This window comes from Nymphalis io, chromosome 19 (assembly GCF_905147045.1).
Source record: "Nymphalis io chromosome 19, ilAglIoxx1.1, whole genome shotgun sequence".
Taxonomy (NCBI): Eukaryota; Metazoa; Arthropoda; class Insecta; order Lepidoptera; family Nymphalidae; genus Nymphalis; species Nymphalis io.
Window position 1 is genome coordinate 3,850,694 of NC_065906.1, and position 20,595 is coordinate 3,871,288.

At 37.2% G+C, this 20,595-nt stretch overlaps 1 protein-coding gene across 1 annotated transcript in view; it reads left to right on the forward strand.

The window, feature by feature from the left end:
• Window positions 1-20,595, forward strand: part of LOC126775757 (autophagy-related protein 2 homolog A) — a 28,292-nt gene that overhangs the window by 2,835 nt on the left and 4,862 nt on the right. Inside the window, exons 6-31 of the mRNA XM_050497839.1 lie at window positions 71-219; window positions 383-541; window positions 2,082-2,167; window positions 2,485-2,666; window positions 4,064-4,242; window positions 4,772-4,889; window positions 4,961-5,125; window positions 6,269-6,422; window positions 7,743-7,846; window positions 8,100-8,305; window positions 8,845-8,968; window positions 9,237-9,385; window positions 9,871-10,055; window positions 10,910-11,060; window positions 11,343-11,527; window positions 11,844-12,028; window positions 12,493-12,757; window positions 13,124-13,313; window positions 14,203-14,310; window positions 15,125-15,384; window positions 16,694-16,899; window positions 17,332-17,469; window positions 17,915-18,101; window positions 18,842-19,009; window positions 19,446-19,605; window positions 20,116-20,283. Of these exons, the coding sequence (XP_050353796.1) occupies window positions 71-219; window positions 383-541; window positions 2,082-2,167; window positions 2,485-2,666; window positions 4,064-4,242; window positions 4,772-4,889; window positions 4,961-5,125; window positions 6,269-6,422; window positions 7,743-7,846; window positions 8,100-8,305; window positions 8,845-8,968; window positions 9,237-9,385; window positions 9,871-10,055; window positions 10,910-11,060; window positions 11,343-11,527; window positions 11,844-12,028; window positions 12,493-12,757; window positions 13,124-13,313; window positions 14,203-14,310; window positions 15,125-15,384; window positions 16,694-16,899; window positions 17,332-17,469; window positions 17,915-18,101; window positions 18,842-19,009; window positions 19,446-19,605; window positions 20,116-20,283 (4,331 nt within the window). The remainder of the gene's footprint in view (window positions 1-70; window positions 220-382; window positions 542-2,081; window positions 2,168-2,484; window positions 2,667-4,063; window positions 4,243-4,771; window positions 4,890-4,960; window positions 5,126-6,268; window positions 6,423-7,742; window positions 7,847-8,099; window positions 8,306-8,844; window positions 8,969-9,236; window positions 9,386-9,870; window positions 10,056-10,909; window positions 11,061-11,342; window positions 11,528-11,843; window positions 12,029-12,492; window positions 12,758-13,123; window positions 13,314-14,202; window positions 14,311-15,124; window positions 15,385-16,693; window positions 16,900-17,331; window positions 17,470-17,914; window positions 18,102-18,841; window positions 19,010-19,445; window positions 19,606-20,115; window positions 20,284-20,595) is intronic.

The following is a 20,595-nucleotide window of genomic DNA, read 5'->3' on the forward strand; positions in this document are numbered from 1 at the left end:
TCCAACATCCTTATTGAAAAAAGTTCCCATTAGGTAATAAGTTTTTATATAGGTCTATGATTTTTTACAGCAACATACCAATTCGTCCTAATGTAAATATGCAATGTAAACAAATGAAGCAATCAGATTTTCAAGTCATAGAAGCACAGCTACTTGGTAATTTGGAGAAACAACACTCTAAACCACAAGGCATGTACGGATGGTCCGGACCAAGCTTTGGTACGTATTGTATATAATACTTATGTAAAAAAATATACAATTTAGATACTACATGTGTTTATGGATTGTCACATATCTACAAGGCTTGGTATATGTATATATATTTCATATAGTGTAAAAATAATTATAGTTATAATTATTAGCTAAATCATTATATTCACAGAGGACAGTGACAGTGAGAGTGACAAGTTTCTACCAATGACATCTCGAGGCAATGACATGGCAAAGAGCTTCACATCCTCAGTTAGTTCTATGAGTACCAGCATGACGTCAAGTGTCAATATACCAACAATCCAGCCACGTATCAAAAGGAATAAAAAAGGTGCCAACACATAATTATTTTTTTTTTTTTTTTTTTTTTTTTATAGAATAGGAAGGTGGACGAGCGTATGAGCCACCTGATGGTAAGTGGTCACCAAACGCCCTTAATTGGCATTGTAAGAAATGTCAACCATTGCTTATAGCCAATGCGCCACCAACCTTGGGAACTAAGATTTTATGTCCCTTGTGCCTGTAATTACACTGGCTCACTCACCCTTCAAACCGGAACACAACAATATCAAGTATTGCTGTTTTGCGGTAGAATAATTTATTATATTATATATTATTTTACAATACAATATACAAATTAATTTTACTACAAATAAATAACATTTAAACTATGAAGCATGCTAAGAGCCATATCACTTATAGGCAGCTATCAGGCACAAGGAATGTAACATCTTAGTTCCAAAGGTTGGTTGGTTATATAAGGACTGGTTCCACTTACCATAAGGCAACCTACTTGCCAGTATAAATACCTTTTTAAAAAAGTCTTAAAACACTTAATTATCTTTAAATAAATATACTTAGAAGCTTACAACCTCATTTATAAACATTACTTAGCGGCTATTTCGTTAAACACTGATTTTCTAAGCCTAGATGGCCTAGTGGTTAGAACGCGTGGATCTTAACCGATGATCGTGGGTTCAACCCAAATTTTCATGTGCTTAATTTGTGTTTATAATTCATCTCATGCTTGACGGTGAAGGAATACATCGTGAGGAAACCTGCATGTGTCTAATTTCATTGAAATTCCGCCACATGTGTATTCCACCAAACCACATTGGAGCAGCGTGGTGGAATAAGCTCCATACCTTCTCCTCAAAAAGGAAGAGGAGGCCTTAGCACAGCAGTGGGACATTCACAGGCTGTTACTGTTTATCTCTTTCTGTCATTATTAATTTGATATTCGAAAGATAAAGACACAAAATTGTTTGACTAAACACCCGCTAAATAACGTAAAGCAAGAATGAATTCATAAGATAATATGATCTTTTTGAATGTCAGTAATAATTATTGGTATATAAAAAATCTATTCCCTACCATGTTTAGGTCACATTTGATGATATTTGTATAAATATTTATCATGTAGATGCTTCTTGTAACAACTTTCGTCTATTACTGATTTTATTTACAATTAAAAAAATATATATCTCCAGCTTGATAAAGTTTAATATGGCAGTCGTGGTTCTACTATATTAACACATGTATTTATACAGTATTATACATGTATAATGAATTTTCATTTCAATTAATACTTGCCGAGCCGGTTGCCGTGGTTGGTGGATGCTTGCCTTTCACGCCGAAGGTTGTGGGTTCTATTCCCACCCAGGACAGATATTTGTGTGCATGAACATGTCTGTTTGTCCTGAGTCTGGGTGTAATTATCTATATAAGTATGTATTTACAAACGGAAAATAGTATATGTAGTATATCAGTTGTCTGGTTTCCATAGTACAAGCTCTGTACACGCTTAATTTGTGATCAGATGGCCGTGTGTTAAAAATGTCCCAGGATATTATTGTTATTATTACTTACAGTTCCACACATCGATGGTGACCCCACAGCTGAAGTGTCACATATAAGTCTAAGAATCGCATCATTCTCTTGCGTTCTCCTTCATAAGGTAAATTTTAAAAGTAAAATTCTCATTGTTTTTTTAAATACCTAAATGTTTAAAAATGAAAGTAACTACTCTTTTTTTGTTTTTAATATTAGTGTGGTAATACATGTATAAATTTTGAATTTATTTACGAGTAAAATTGTATGTAATGTAATAACCTATTTTCTTAATAAATATTAGGAAAGTAGGTTTTTATCTTCTTTGTCCAGTCTATCTTCCCAATTCAGCTGGAGTGGTGTGTCCTTGTACACCTGCACCAGAGAGCTCCGTTCTGGCGTGTTTGTCTACTCTAAATTAGTTTTTTATGTTTCTTATTCCAGGATATTTTACTTCCAACACCAATGGGAACACACAACATTTCCTCAGCGTCTGTGTTAAAACTACAACAGATCTCAACAGAATTCTTCAATTGTGTGGAAACATTTGGTAGACTCAACGAGAGACGAGACTTGAATACAATAAACAAAGCATTGGACAGAGCAACAGATAGAGACCACTTAAGGTACGCTATAAATATTATGAAATGAGATGGGTATGTAATTAGTACACATTTAGTTACAAAATTGAACTAATTTTAAGTTAAAAATCGATAATCTTAGAAATATATATACAGTATTCTCTCTCTCTCTCTCTCTCGCTCTCTCTCTCTCTCTCTCGCTCTCTCTCTCTCTCTCTTTCTCTCTCTCTCTCTCTCACACTAATATAATATAAGATATGATATAATAAATATAAGAGAATGAGGTCGTGATGTTTATTTATTTAACATTTCAAGTAAGAAACAAAAGAGAACTAAATACAAACAACATGTTCTTTCGTTCCCAATATCATAAATATTATTACATTATATTTTTATTAAATTAAATAAACTGTAACTTATGACGTTTAAATAACACTAATCTGTTAAAATTATTCTATTTTTATATATATTTAATATTTTGAATGTGATGAATAATATGTCTTGGTCAAAGTGAAATCATCTCATGTCGTATATACGTTTTGACACGTATATACGACTTACCGAGGAGACCAGGACCCCCAACAAGAACAAGCTGAGATGGCCCAGTGGTATGAACGCGTGAATCTTAACCGATGATAATGGGTTCAAACCCGGGCAAGCACCACTGAATTTTCATGTGCTTAATTTGTGATTATAATTCATCTCGTGCTATTCGGTGAAGGAAAACATCGTGAGGAAACCTGCATGTGTCTAATTTCACTGAAATCTGCCACATGTGTATTCCACCAACCCGCATTGGAGCAGCGTGGTGGAATAAGCTCCAATACCTTCTCCTCAAAACGAGGAGAGGAGGCCTTTAGCCCAGCAGTGGGACATTCACAGGCTGTTACGGGATAATATGTCAAGGCAACTAATATCTTATCTCAGGAGAGAGCAGCTAATTTGGTTGTATCCTACTAAGATAAAAATATCAAATGTTCTGATTAATTTATTAAATTAGTGTATTTTTAAATAACAACATTGCATCCAAAGCATGAACTGTCACGAATGATGTCAGGATATTTTTTAACCCATATATGCTTAGAACTTTTTCTGCCTCCGATGTTAACAATGTTTACATATATTGTAACCTTAAATTTATTCTGAAATAGTAATTAGTTGTTTTCAGTTGTGAAAAGTGTCTATTTTTCAAAAGGGCATAAACGAAACCATGGTCAGATAAGGGTTAAAGTTCTAAATATATAACATACTTTACTCAAGGAAGCTCATACATGCACAAAAAATATTATGGGCTGCTAACAATTGTTTTTGTACCATTGTTAGCAACCCGTTTGAAATATATATATTTTTTATTTATAGGACTAAGTAGTTACATTTTTTTAAATAATTCTTATATTAATTATTGCGATTACGCAATAAAATAATAAAAACATATTTTACAGATTATTAACATCAGAAATAAGTCTAGATGGCAGTGAGAAGGTGACGTCACACGGAAGTCAAACAATGTGTGAGGCGGCCATAAAGAGTATGCTTGTTAGAGAGTGTCTCTACTCGCAAGGCGAAGAGACAGAAGATGTTAAACCGCAGAAATTTGATTTAATCTGGTTTGATCACAAAGGTATCCATCCATAGCATCTTATTCTTATTATATTCGCTTAAACACACTTCACTCTAATCTTCACTTCATTTGTCATCATCCTGATCTCGGTGGTGACGAAAAATATCGTAAATCCTGTATATATTATTGACGAGCCGGTTGGCGTAGTTGGTAGAACACTTGCCTTTCACGCCGAAGGTTGTGGGTTCGATTCCCACCCAGGACAGACATTTGTGTGCATGAACATGTCTGTTTGTCCTGAGTCTGGGTGTAATTATCTATATAAGTATGTATTTACAAATAAAAGTAGTATATGTAGTATATCAGTTGTCTGGTTTCCATAGCACAAGCTTTGTACAAGCTTAATTTGGGATCAGATGGCCGTGTGTGAAAAATGTCCCGGGATATTATTATTATATTACTAAATAAATTTTACATGAAACTGTCAATAGTGTTCATTCATGTAGATTTAGTTGTCTCATTATGGGACACATCGAGCGCAAAAAAAAATGAAATATTTTTGTATTTATTTAAATGTGTTGTTTTTTAGATGATGAAAATTCAATTTTATCTTCAAAATCGGATATAAGGATAAACTTCAAACAGACCTCGAAATATATGCGAATATCCGGTGAAAAAAAATTGGTTCATCCTACAACTGACATATTGTAAGTATTCTTATAAAATTAATAGTATTATTACTTGCGCCCAAACTACAATGATAATGTTTTGTCCTCAGGATAAAATGCACCCCGTTTTATATTGACGTAGATCTGACTTTAATCGAGCGAATGTCGGCTACGTTTTTCGGTGGTACCACTTCGACCTCAACGCCTTCAACGCCAACGCAACCGAGTCAAATGAATGTATCTCTCCAATGCCCCAATCTTAGTGTTATACTTAGGTAAAAAAACTGACATATTTAAAATAGTCATATGTACATATCCAAGAAGGAGTAGAGATAAATAAACTCTTTATGCATGCGATTTACTAATAGCTCTGCTGTATTATGCACTGAGAATAAATATTTATATTTACTCCAATTTTAATCCCGAAGTTTTTATAATAATAACTTATTTACTTATATTATAGCTGACGTAATTTTTTTCACGTATCGACAATGATTGCCATAGATTATTCAAGATATTGCGTTAATTCAGTGTCAAAGTTTTGATTTGGTACTGGTGGTAGAGCTGTGTGCAAGCTCGTCTGGGTAGGTACCACCCACTCATCAGATATTCTATCGCAAAACGGCAGTACTTGGTATTGTTGTGTTCCGCCAGTGTAATTACAGGCACAAGGGACATAACATCTTAGTTCCCAAGGTTGGTGGCGCATTGGTGATGTAAGCGATGGTTAACATTTCTTACAATGCCAATGTCTATGGGCGCTGGTGACCACTTACCATCAGGTGGCCCATATGCTCGTCCGCCTTCCTATTCTACATAAAAAAAATTTGAATAGGCTATAGTACTCGTGACTGACCTGCCAGCTAACAGGAGATATTATTGTGCAGACATGTTTGCATACACACACATACTCTAGCTCTATATGTTTTCACTGTCTTAGTCCGATAGAATGGCAATCTGACAGAATCAAAACAGTTGAAGCGCAGGATAAATTTACTTCCCATCCGAGGCACGGGAATGTAACATGGAACTTTGTAACTCCATGCTGTTACTGCGAATTTCTTGACCCAATATCACTCTGAACTAACAATTTACTTTTATTAGATAACCATTATTGGGTTTCTCAGTGGAGCCCCATAATTTTAGATATTGGCAGCATTTAGGTATTTCCAAGACACGCGGTCTTGGAAATACCAAAAGCCGTTTGCCCTGCGACAGATCATTTTCTGTTCTTGACGGATCTGCGGTTCCATCAAATTGTGAGAGCGAGGAAATCGAGTGCACTCATGTTTACGCTAACTTGTGCACTATAATATGTCTCACGCAGATTGCTAAAGGCTAAAGTCGGTCAGGAGGGCATCATGAGCATTTTACAGCATTTACTAAAGCTCCAAATGTAACCAGTAGTGTACCGTCAGGTTCCCGGTGGCGGACCTCCGTCCGGGCGCGCCCCGCTCGTCGCGGCGCGTGCGCGCGGACTACCTGTCGCTGCGGTGCGGCGCGGCCGCCGTCGGCTCGCAGCGCCCCGCCGCGCTCTCCCTGCGCGCCGCCACGCTCGACCTCTACTACCACGTGAGATACACATTCATATACATTTCCTTGTTTCAATGTCACACTTACTGGTGGTAGAGCTTTGTGCAAGCTCGTCTGGGTAGGTACCACCCACTCATCAGATATTCTACCGCAAAACAGCAATACTTGATATTGTTGTGTTCCGGTTTGAAGGGTGAGTGAGCCAGTGTAATTACAGGTACAAGGGACATAAAATCTTAGTTCCCAAGGTTGGTGGCGCATTGGATATGTAAGCGATGGAACATTTCTTACAATGCCAATGTCTAAGAGCGTTGGTGACCACTTACCATCAGGTGGCCCATATGCTCGTCCGCCTTCCTATTCTATAAAAAAAAAAAAAGATCTCTTGAAACATAGTACTAGGCTGAAAATATCTTGAATTATCAGTTATAAAGTCCTTATTATATAGTATTACTAAAACGCTTTCGGCGCTGATTATATAACCGAAAGTACTTGAATTAACATAAACAGTAACGGCCTGTTAATGTCCCACTGCTGAGCTAAGGCCTCCTTTCCCTTTTGAGGAGAAGGGTTAGAGCTTATTCCACCACGCTGCTCCAATGCGGGGTGGTGGTATACACATGTGACAGAATTTCAATGAAAGTAGACACATGCAGGTTTCCTCACGGCGTTTTCCTTCACCGTCAAGCGCGAGATTAATTATAAACACAAATTAAGCACATGAAAATTCAGTGCTGCTTGCTCGGGTTTGAACCTACGACCATCGGTTAAGATTCACTTGTTCTAACCACTAGGCCATCTCAGCTTAAAGTAAGTAATATAAAAGTAAAATGTAATCCTACAATTTTTAATATAAGCTTCGCCATTAATCATAGTCATTATTACTAATTGTATATTTGATGTAATAATTTAAAACTCTAAAAAAACCTCATACAGTATCTTCAAGCAGATATGACTTATAATTAACATTTTACTGGTGGTAGGGCTTTGTGCAAGCCCGTCTGGGTAGGTACCACCCACTCATCAGATATTCTACCGCAAAACAGCAATACTTGATATTGTTGTGTTCCGGTTTGAAGGGTGAGTGAGCCAGTGTAATTACAGGCACAAGGGACATAAAATCTTAGTTCCCAAGGTTGGTGGCGCATTGGCTATAAGCGATGGTTGACATTTCTTACAATGCCAATGTCTAAGGGCGTTTGGTGACCACTTACCATCAGGTGGCCCATATGCTCGTCCACCTTCCTATTCTATAAAAAAAAAAAAAAAAATTAAGAGGTCTTCATTAAAAAAAAGGTATCAATTGGTTGCTAGAATAGTATGTAATTATTATTTAATAATCTGTATTTGTTTATTAAGGAAAACGATCAGTTGCCCGCTACCCATATAGCGCAGTCATCCATGGACGACGCCTCATTGGAAGGGAATATACTCAGAGGCAACACATCCAGTCCCTTACCTATGTAAGCAGATGATTTTTTTATTTATCTTGTGGTTTATTCCACCACGCTGCTCCAATGCGTGTTGGTAGATACATATGTGGTTTGATTGACAATCGCTGGTTTCCTCACTATGATTTCCTTAACCACCGAGCACGTTGAATGAATAATAAACACTAATTAAGTACATGAAATTAAGCCGCAAGGTCATCTCGGCTCTAAAATGTATACATACATATAATTAAAGCTAAACAGTAACATTTGTTATATGCATCAGGATATCCATAACATTTAAACCGCGGGAAACCAACAAAAGCCCCTTCGACTGCTTACACGATGAGACGGGTTTCGAACCCAAAGCGGCGAACCCCATGACAACATCCATGTACATAATGAACAACCTCCGAAGCACTCTCCCGAGTCCCTTCAGCGGGAAGAAGATGGCTCATCAGAGTATCAGCAAACACGAAAACAATCAACCAGGTACTTAGTGTTAAATATATTTATAGTCTTACGCGTTCGTTTTATTGTGAAATGAAAACAAGTCTTTCCGATCTAACACGCTTAATAAATAAACATTGCGATATAATGTCAATTTTACTTAATGGTAGTGCTTTATGCAAGCTGGTCTGAGTGATCCAATCCATCAGATATTCAACATCAGAATAAGGGTTCTTAATAAGGTTGTATTCCAGTTTGAGGGGCAGTGACCCACTTTAACTACACGAGGCACATAACAATTAACAACAACAACAACTTGACAAAGTGGTCACCAACGCCCATCGACATTGGCATTATAAGAAATGTTAACCATCGCTTACATCACCAATGCGCCACCAACCTTGGGAACTAAGATGTTATGTCCCTTGTACCTGTAATGGCACTGGCTCACTCACCCTTCAAGCCGAAAACAACAATACCAAGTACTGCTGTTTTGCGGTGGAATATCTGTAGGTGGTACCTACCCAGACGAGCTTGCACAAAAGTCTACCACCAGCGAAATGTTAATTATTGTGTTACAGGTCAGGAAGAAGAAATCATAGTGCCTGGCACCGATGAAGAGATGGCAGAGTTTACAAACAGTTCCGTGGAGCACTCCGCTATACACCTCGATTTTAATTTACCAATACTCAGTCTTCAACTTGAGTGAGTTAACATTTAATACCAGGCTTTTTAAGATTACATTTTCAATAATATTGCTTTAAAAGCATCCTATTTTTAAACGCATATTTCTGATGTTAGGTCTTAAAGTCATGCCAGTCTCATTAAAACAATTACAAAGACAAATTTATTTTATTTAATATTTTCGAATTACGATGCAGGTTCTACCCTTGCATATAAAAGCTTCTGGCTAATGGCCGCTTAAATCTTACTAGTTTAGACACATATTTATACAAACATGCAATGATTTTAGATCAAAACAGTTGTATGAGATAATTTACAACCGTATCAACTCCGACTTGCTGCTGTGGGAGCCGCAGGTCGTCGAGCCGTTCGACATCAGCCCGCACATGTGCGCACCCATCTACCCTGCCTTTGGACTCTGCAAAGGGATGGGATATGGTGATTATTTTATCCCTAACCTACTCTTAACATTAAAATCAATTCTTAACACGCAACACAGAGACATTTGTTGCTTAAGAAATGTTAATTATTTCATATTCCGCCATATGTACCAACTATGAAACCCTTGTATTTCTCATTACACTCATTAATTCCTTAAACCAGACTCTTGAGCAACATTATAAGACGAATAAGTCGTAACAGATTATAAATAACAATATAGTATCAATCAACATTTTTTTTTTAATTACAACACGTAATGATCCAAATTATTAAGCCACTTTTTTATGACAAAATCATGGATAGTAAAGTCCCAAACCATGTTATAATAGTCATAAATTACAAAAAAGACGTTGCTTGATAAATTTAAAATAAGAATATTATGCGGAAGAAATGGCTAACGAGACTGATGTTCTTATATATATAGATATATTACGGTATAAATAAAATATATTACATACGTATTAATGCTGGTATGTCTCTAGATTCAGACTCTGAAAGTTCAACGTCCGAAGAAGAAAATCTCTACTACTCAACTTATGATAACAAGTTGCGGAAAGGCATTGGAAATACGAAACCTTTACCGGAAAATAACGAGAGTGAGACGCACAACTTTTGTCTTACTCTCAAAGTCGGTAAAGGATTGATGACGATTTATGCTCCTGTTAGGGTAAGTTAATTTTAAATACTGATAAATAGTCATAAACCAAAATGGTTTAGTAGTAAATATTTCTTACTGCTGGAGCTGGAGAACAAATTTGACATGAAAAATCATTGTGTGATGGACTTTATATAATTAGATAAAATACGTAAATATTCCGCGATAAATATCGCCATTCCAAAAAAAACTGCCGCGAAATTTAAAGCAGTGTAAGCGACGTTGACAACAATAATTTAATCTTTTATGAAAACACACATTTTTTGTGTGCGTATCTTTAAAGTTTTTTTTAAATAATTTACGATTATATGAATATATTTAAAAATACATATGACGTTCAGGCGACTTTTGTTGTTCTAATTATTTTATTTGTGGCAACTTAATTGTTATTTGGTTTGACAATATAATTATATAGATGTTGTTTTCAACATTTGACAACTAATACTAGACACAGTGCGAGTTTCTTTGTTATACCGATTATTGTCCCTAGATGGCGCTGTTTTCATTCCATAAAAATTGCCGTTAACGTCAACATTATTTTTGACATCAAAAAATTCTGCCACATGTGTATTCCACCAACCCGCATTGGAGCAGCGTGGTGGAATAAGCTCCAAACCTTCTCCTCAAAAAGGGAAAGGAGGCCTTAGCCCAGCAGTGGGACATTTACAGGCTGTTACTGTACTGTACTGTCAACATTATCGAATAAATAAAAAGCATGCCCTAGGCACACAGATCTAACATCGTTTGACAAATATATTTTGTACAATTTTTGTCCATATTTTGTGCTTATATTGTATTTTACTCAGTAAAATTACTTGTAAGCGGTCTAACTATTGTCTTCATGCATTAATATATTTTTATCTCAGGATAGCAACAAGCGTGTAGTGCCAGGTCAAATGGGTGAGTTAGTGCTGGAAGCTTACAAGTTGTCAATGTGTCAAGTGAGCGGGCTGAATGGGCGATCCAAAACAGCCCAGCTGTGCCTAAGAGCTGGAAAAACTACGCTTTATCATGAACGTTAGTTTCTTATAATTAATATTATTATTTTATAAAAATTAAGATATAAGCTGTCATTACTTTAATATATAATTATACCATTTTAAAATTGCGATTGACGAAAGAGGTATTAGTGTTTATTAAAAAAGTCTTCCTTTATTAACATATTTCATCTCGTCGTTTTTGGTTTAAAATAAATTAATAATATGTCTGTTGATGTATTTTTTTTTCATTTCTTAGCTTTTTAAATCATTTTCATTACAAAGTAATTAAAAATATACAAATTATTTCTTTTCATTTCAGCACTCCTGACAATACCATCAGAGAAACCTAATCTCCGTCTATACGGAACCACTTTACCCTCACACTTGAAAAGCACTATATATCCCTCTAACAAGGGAGTAACGATAAAAGAACAATTACAAAATAAAGACATGTTCACGTTGGCGCTTAAGACTGATCCTAATTCCGAAACGCCTAATCTTAAGGTAAGTGCATATTGTTTGTAAAATTTATTGACTGTAAAATTTAAGTCAAAAAAGTACCTATAGACATTGTATTGATTTTAGCGACAAGTATTTAAACATTATTGAGACTGGAGCAGCTTAGAGAGACTTTTATATTCTTTCTAATTTTTATTTTATGTAAATTTAACCGATTTATAAATAAGACGACGTAATTATTAAATTAAATAATTTATCTATATAAGTATGTATTTACAAAAGAAAAGTAATATATGTAGAGTATCAGATGGCCGTGTGTGAAAAATGTCCCAGGACATTATTATATTATTATTTGTCCCAGACAATATGCATAGCTCTGGGCATAGAGCAGGCCACGCTGCGCCACCGCGGCGACAAGGGTATCGCGTGGCTGAGCCAGCTCATGGACGTGATGGACGTGCTGGACTACCCCGTGCCCGGGTACACGCCCTCCACCGTGCTGTCCGAGCTGCACGTGCACGTGTGGGACTGCGCCGTGGACTACCGGTACACAACACCCCACGTTTTAATTTTATTAAATATTTACATTTACTTTTTATTGCATCACTATATGTTGTCATTATTTAATTTACTTTTTTTATTCATATATAACGTTAGGCTGTATTGGTGTACTGAAATGAAAGTGGTGTACTGAATTTTCACGTGTTTAATTTGTGTTTATAATTCATCTCGTGCTTGACGGTGAAGAAAAACACCGTGAGGAAACCTGCATGTGTCTAATTTCATTGAAATTCTACCACATGTGTATTCTACCAACCCGCATTGGAGCAGCGTGCTGGAATAAGCTCCAAACCTTCTCCTCAAAAAGGAGAGGAGGCCTTAGCCCAGCAGTGGGACATTAACAGACTGTTACTGTACTGTATTGGTATACCTCGTCTTCAATGTAGTGCGCGAGAATGTGCGCTAGCAAATATGAAACCTTAAACTTTAAACGAAATATTTTTCACCAGACCATTGTATTTACCGATACGGACCGTGCTGACCTTGGGAAACTTCAGCGTCTCCAGCAACTTGATCCCCGAGACGAATACGTCGTACCTTCGTTTCTTGGCGCAGGAGTGCACTCTTTTCATATCAACGCTGATTGGAACGAAGGCAAGCGTCCCGGTGCCGCAGGACGACGATAAGGCCCCCGATATAAGTAAGGATTACATCTGCGTCATCGATGTCGGCCTGTTCGAGCTGTCTTTGCGGATGGAGGATAAAAACAGTGCTGTTAGTATTGACTTTTTCTTCTTCTTCTTTTGCTGCCTCGGATTACTTTAGATACTTCAGTTTTTTTTTTAATCTTAACGGTTTGACGTAAAGAAATTTTCTGAAGCCTAATGAAAAGGACACGATGCGTACATACACACAATATAATATGTGTGTACGTCGATTAAAATAGGGCTAGTTAATTTTTCCACCAGAAAAAAACATACATATAAGTGTGTGTGTGTGTGTGTATGTAATTATATTATAGCCGTTGTCGTATATTATAATGAATTTCATATTTATTTGTTTTTTGGTCAAAATATTTTTCTGGACTGTCATGATATGATTATGGTAAATAATTCTATAGTAAAACATTTTTGCTTTCAGTCGAATGACCAACCGCAGGTGGACTTGACAGCATCAAACAACATGGTCAACATGTATACCTGCTGGGACTCTGCCTCGGCTCTATGTAGACTGGTCACATACATCGCCTCCGATGGGGACTCGCAGCCGCCATTCGATAGATCGCGGCACACTAGCATATGCTCCGATCAGCCCTTAGAACCATTAGTAGGTCAGTATACCGTTCCGGTTTCGCACAGGTAGCACAACATGAGTTTATATCGTAACATATAATACTCTCTTGGTTTACGCTACGCACGCCAGTCAAACTCCCAGTTGGAATGACTTTTGCCAACGTTGGTACTGGTGGTAGAGCTTTGTGCAAGCTCGTCTGGGTAGGTACCACCCACTTGTCAGATGTTCTATCGCAAAACAGTAGTACTTGGTATTGTTGTGTTCCGGTTTGAAGGGTGAGTGAGCCAGTGTAATTTCAGGCACAAGGGACGTAACATCTTAGTTCTCAAGGTTTGTGGCGCATTGGTGATGTAAGCGATGGTTAACATTTCTTATAATGCCAATGTCTATGGGCATTGGTGACCACTTACCATCAGGTGGCCCATATGCTCGTCCGCCTTCCTATTCTATATAAAAAAAAGTCTTCAACAAACATCGTTATATTTCAGAAGAATCAAACAATCCAGGCTTTCAAATGAATATATTAATGTTATTAAACCTAGAAATGTTATATTCAAATTACCGCTGAGGCCAGTCAATAAAAAAGTATATTGAATAAAGATTTTGTCTTTGATATATGTATATTCGGCTTGATATAAAGCCGCAGATTCCGATGTTCTGGGTTCAAACCCCAAGTCAAAAAAAAGTTATTGAGTTTTTCTGTAGAAGAATCTCAGTAGCAGCCCGGAGTCTGGAAGGTGGAAGTGTGCTTACTCCCGTGCCTCGGAAAGTACGTAAAGTCATTAGTCCGGTACCTGAAATCTTTCCAGTCGTGTCTCATCGAATTATAAGAGTGAGGCAATAGAGAGTATATGCACACACTCGCGCATTATAATAAATCCTGTCAATCAATTAGCATATTTTATATTTATTTATCGTATCCAAAGGCTTGGAAGACAGACCAGTAGAAGATATCAGAGAATTATCGCCGAGTGAAATTCAACAAGTCAACGATTTAATGGCAGAAGCAATGAAGGAGAGTCCAAATAATACCAGTAAGTGTTATTATATTGTATGCAAGCCATTAACCGCATTACACTTCAGTCAATTCACTGCTCCGATTCTCTAAACGTTAAATTACGTATAATATATTTTTACCGTAACAGCCTGTGAATGTCCCACTGCTGGGCTAAAGGCCTCCTCTCCTCTTTTTGAGGAGAAGGTTTGGAGCTTATTCCACCACGCTGCTCCAATGCGGGTTGGTTGGTGTGTATTCCACACATGTGGCAGAATTTCAGTGAAATTAGACACATGCAGGTTTCCTCACGATGTTTTCCTTCACCGTAAAGCACGAGATGAATTATAATCACAAATTAAGCACATGAAAATTCAGTGGTGCTTGCCCGGGTTTAAACCCACGATCATCGGTTAAGATTCACATGTTCTTACCACTGGGCCATCTCGGCTTATATAATATATTTATATAATATATAATATATTTTTAATTGCAAATAAATTAAAATATACTTTTAGTTCAAATTCCAAGAATTAATCGTCATTTATTACAAATTTGTTACAATAATTTGTTAAAATAGGTATTTTGATATCAAAACGCTTAAATTCAACAAAACCGCTTTGCATATAACAATTAGTTAAGTTTCGATGGTTTTTAATCTTTATTGCATTCATTATATAAAGTTTTTTTTTATTATCGTTCAACGCTCAAATACTCATTTGACAGCAAATATCTATATAAATGTATTCAACTTAAAGTTATTTATAAAATAACAAAGTTATATGCAGATCATGTTACGGACTTCATAATTTACTAAATAATTAAGTTGTCAAAAACGTCACTCTACATTGCAGTGGAAGAAGATGACTTCAACAGTTCAGTGGAAAAAGAAGGAGTCGAAGTATTCTTCTTTCCTGATGAATCGAACATGAAGCAAAAGCCGCCGGCTGACAGCTTAGACACAGAAATTGAACCGAAGTCGCTAGGTTATGAAGACTATCAGCCAATAGAAGAAGCGCAAGAAGCGAAACCAACGAACACGCAAGTGGCGAGAGACCTCGGCGACCCAAGTTCCACTCCGAAAACGACGCCACGAAAATCAAAACGGAAAAAAGTAAGTTTTTAATGACTAGCATTTTCTTGTTCCAAATTTAAATTATTTAAAAAATTAACAAACCACTTAAGAACTCTAATAATGTTTTAATCAAATTTAAAGTTTATTTTTTGATGCACTTAACCCTTAAAAATATTTACCAAATCGTTCTACTACTTACAAAGAAATTCAAAAAGATAATGTAATATTGCAGCAAGTTTCCGAAATCGTAATCAAAGTTACCAACCTGATAAAATACTAAACGACCATTGGTTGTCTATTGCGTCATCAGCTGCCATCGACCAATGACCGTTCGAATTAAAGTAAAATTAGTTTAACGCACATCGATCAGCATTCCAGAAAGAGACAACAGTTCTCAAGTTTGACGAGCCGTTTGGTGTGGTTGGTAGATACTTGCCTTTCACGCCTAAGGTTGTGGGTTCGATTCCCACCCAGGACCGACATTTGTGTGCATGAACATGTCTGTTTGTCCTGAATCTATACAAGTATGTATTTACAAAAGAAAAATAGTATATGTAGTATATCAGTTGTCTGATTTCCATAGGACAAGCTCTGCTTAATTTGGGATCAGATGATCGTGTGTGAATAATGTCCCAGGATATTATATTATATATATATAAGATAGGTTATTGAGGATGCTCAAAATGAACCACAAATTGTTTCTCTGAAAATACAAAGTTTTGTTTTATTTAACACGCCTTTACAATATCATAACAATTATCATTAAACTATTACAATTATACTTTTATCTTACCTGAAAATACAAAGAAACGACATTTAAAGTTCACTAATATCGCCTCCTCTATTATATCTCTTTATTTTCTTACAAAATCAAAGTTCAAAATAATCTAAACATTATCGGTCATTCTGTCATTCAACCATCAAATGCGCGGCAAACTGACTTTTAGTTACAGATTAAAAACGCGCGGAGCGCAGCAAATTTGGAATAATGAAATGTCATTTCATTACATATATTATTACAGAGATTATTTTTATAATAGAACACGTCGACCCTAACCGAAGATTGCGACTTCAGATCTATGAAACACAGCTTTCATGTGCTTAATTTGTGTTTTAAATTAATATCGTACTTGCCAGTGGTAGATAATAATGACTAAACATGTATTTATTAGATGACCAACACGCTGCTGTGTCAGAATAAATTCCAAGTATTATCCCTAGAAGAAAAAATGACTTTTTACCATTGACCATAGAAGACCTTTGCACTTACTTCTTTTAATAAGTTTATCTTCTGCATATTGTTTACATAAGAGTATAATTATAACTCGTATCAAATAATGTTAATCAGGTCAAATCTACGGGAGAGGGTAGCAACACAGACGACGAATACTGTATAGTGGAGGAGCAGCCTTATGGTCAGGACAACGAAATGGACGAGCCAGTCGTGAACTGGATCAACGGACCGGTGTACATGGTCGATAACCATTTCACCGTGCCCGCAGCTAGATCTGATGTCCTCAAAGCTCCGAAGAGCTTCCCGTTACCCGTTCTTCGGTGAGTTATTCACACAGACGCGAACACACACACACTCTCTCGCACTGCGAAACTATGGAATGCTTTGCCTGAGTCCGTATTTCCTGATAGGTACAATCTTGGTGTCTTCAAATCCAGAGTAAACAGGTTTCTTATAGGCAAGCGTGCTACATCTTAGACCGTGTCGATGCTTAAGATCAGGCAAGTCAACGGTCAAACGCGGGCCTATTAATAGTAAAAAAACAACTCTCGACTTATGTAAATTTCGATATGGCAGAGTGAGTTTCCCTTTGACATGAATATTTTCTATTTTATAATAAACTAGTATTCGCTAGATTGCTGAACCTAGCCCTAGAAGCGATTGATTAACTTTATTAAGATGGAAGCTGGTAATGATTATTATATTTTTATTTCATTATACTGATTATTTATAAGATAAATTTTAAATTTCAGATATACATTGTGCGAACTGAGTTTAACGTGGAACATGTTTGGTGGAAGCGATTTTAGATCCGCGAATGATACGACACCCACCAAAAAAACTGTGACCATTGACGATACACGGAAACAGGGCTCCCCTACTATATCCAAGTAAGTTTTCCAAGTTTTTATAAATATATTAAAAAAATAACCAAAAACATATCTGTAGATAAGTTTGGTATATAGTTCAAGAGTAGTAGTAGCCGTCTCTCAGGCTAAATTTACACGTTCTGTTTAGGCAATATCTTAAATCTATAATCTATTGTGTCGTGGACGTGTTCCTTATCAATCCTCAAATTAAAATCCTGGTCAGGCAAATTAAAAAAATATTAGATTTTATTCGTTATCAATAGCAACTCGGAGTTTGGAAACTGGCAGCACTTGCACTTTCATGCCTCAGCAAGAACTTACAGCCTTTGGTTCGGGGCTCGAACCCGCTCGTCGGTGTGTCGTTTAATAGGATTACGAAAGTAAAGGAACGGCGAGAGCACCTCTGTTTGCGCGCACACATGTGCACTTACGAAATCGGTGAGGAGTACATAGTAATCGTGCGCAGACGCAGCAAGGAGTACGAGCCGTACGAGGCGAGCCGCGCCGTGGCGGCGGCCTACCGCCGGGCCGGCGTGAGCTGGGCCGCCGGCGCCGAGCGCGTGCGCGCGCCGCCCGCCGCGCGCCGCGACGTGCGCTCGCGGGGCGGCGCGCTGCGCGACCACGCCGTCTGCGTCAAGCTGTGCCTCACCAAGGTACGCTTCTGCCGACACCCGCTATACGATTCATTCGGATATTTTTACGCATTACTAACTAATAGAATGACAGTGCCTTAATAGCAGTTATCATCATCATCCCGGCCGAAAGACGTCCACTCTGGACAAAGGCCTCCCCCGAGGATTCCCATTTTGACCGATCTCGCCCTGCCCGCGTCCGACGGCTTCCCGCGACTCTTTTTATATAAAATAGCAGTGGGAAAAGATAAAAAGGGCTTCCGAATCCGTGTAGCTTTTCCATATCGACAGGCGATATTTAATTTAAAAAAATCTTATATCATATATTACCTAAAATATGTTCTCTTGAAAGTAATACTAATTTAGATGTTCTGTTATAATACACCCTGATGATATATTCCATATTATTTTGAGTCTTACTTTATTATATAAAAAAAGCTGCGATGGCCTAGTGGTTAGAACGCGTGAATCTTAACCGATGATTGTGGGTTCAAGCCCGGTCAAGAACCACTGAATTTTCATGTGTTTAATTTGTGTTTATAATTCACCTCATGCTTGACGGTGAAGGAAAACATCGTGAGGAAACCTGCATGTCTAATTTCATTGAAATTCTGCCACATTTGTATTCTACCAACCCGCATTGGAGCAGCGTGGTGGAATAAGCTCCAACCCTTCTCCTCAAAAAGGGAGAGGAAGCCTTAGCCCAGCAGTGGGACATTAACAGGCTGTTACTGTTAGTTATATGCAATTCCTGCTTACAGCTTAAGTTTCAACATGAAGTGTATCCTCCGGGAGGCACGCAAGCGTCCCGACAGACGCTCGCTATCACGAAGATTGAAGTTCTAGACAGATTAGTTTGCAGCGACATCAACAAACTGCTCAGCCAGTACAAACTCAAAGATGAGCCGGAGAGGAAGAATGCACACATGGTAAGCAAAGATGCGGCCGTAACATTAATTAACATCTATTTTTATTGAAATTCAGAAAAGTTTATGAACAATTTTAATTGAATTTGTTATAATCGGAACTTCGAAAATCGAAACTGTAATCACCCAAATCCTTCAGCATGTATGAAGAGGCAATGTTTTCGTTAAGGCCACGCGTTAATATTATATTTTTTATATATATCATGAAATTAGAAACTAAGCTAAACCAAATTTACAAAGACTTTTAATAATACAATGAATGAAACTAACAATTTGAAATTACAAATTTCTTTGGGAAGACGAATTCTGTATTCAAACGTTCATGATGTTGCTTTGCGTGAAACGGCTTAAAAAATGCGATCTTTTTCATGCAAGGATCAACTTTTATTAATAACATACTAAATAAGAATAAACTGATAAATGTTTTTTATTCCATCAGTTAATAGTAAAATCTGTCCACCTCCGGGCTGATGCTGCGGTGCCGGCTCAAGAGTGCTGCCTCAAAGTATCTCTACTTCCTCTACGGTTCAACCTCGATCAGGACACGCTAGCGTTCCTCGTTGGTTTCTTCTCTAAACTTGGAACTGACGAGATAAACGGTAAGTTATTATTTTAAATCATTTTATACATATTATTATATATTTTATATATATTAATTGATTGTCTTTATATATAAAAAAACATATATTGCTGGCTGTAAATGTCCTACATGGATTCTGAGAGTATTCTATTTGCTGCTGTAGAGCAGTGCAGTTGCATTTATTAACTCCTGTAGTAGTACAGGAGTTAATAAATGCGTCAGATCCCAACTGAAGCAAATTTCCAAGAGATGTTTTCAAATAACATTTTACTTTAGGAAAAAAATATATTTGAAACCACAGTAGTGTATTTCAGTAGCCATTGCGGTTATACCTTTCTAAGCAAGCTTTATATAGGAGTACTAAAGAAAATAAGATCTAAGTAACGTTATTACGTTCAAACTTGAAGATTTCGTTCGATTTTCCAAAACATTTTCTATGCCCATTACAATAAATTTCAAATTTATAGTAATGGGTAATTCAAGGATTATTAACAATAAATCGATCCAATCACCTACTCGTTTCCCACAGACGAGGACACGAAGAGCGTGGGCGGTCTGTCGACCGAGTCGAGCGGGTCGCGGCAGACGACGCCCACGCACCGGCCGCCCGTCATGAGCATCGGCAGCCACCTGCGCGACCCGCCGCCCACGCCCACCTCGCTCGGGGACGCCGACTGCCTCTCGCTTAACGACACCGGTAACGTCCACCTTCCACAGAGCTCTAAACCCATAACTTATTTTATAGGCCATGGATGGACCAAGGGAGCCCCCTTAATTACAAATTCGATTTCGCTAAACAATTACACTCAAAAATCGGAGAGACTCATTAAACTGGATATGACTTATATAATTTATTTGAGCGTAACAATCAGTGTCATATTAAATTTAAAAAAAAAGTTCAAAAAGTCGGACAAACCAGACACGTAACTATCTAAACACCCGAAAACCCTTCAAGAACAAACTGCCAAACACATGAAGAGAATTAAACTATGTGGTATTTTTTAAATCA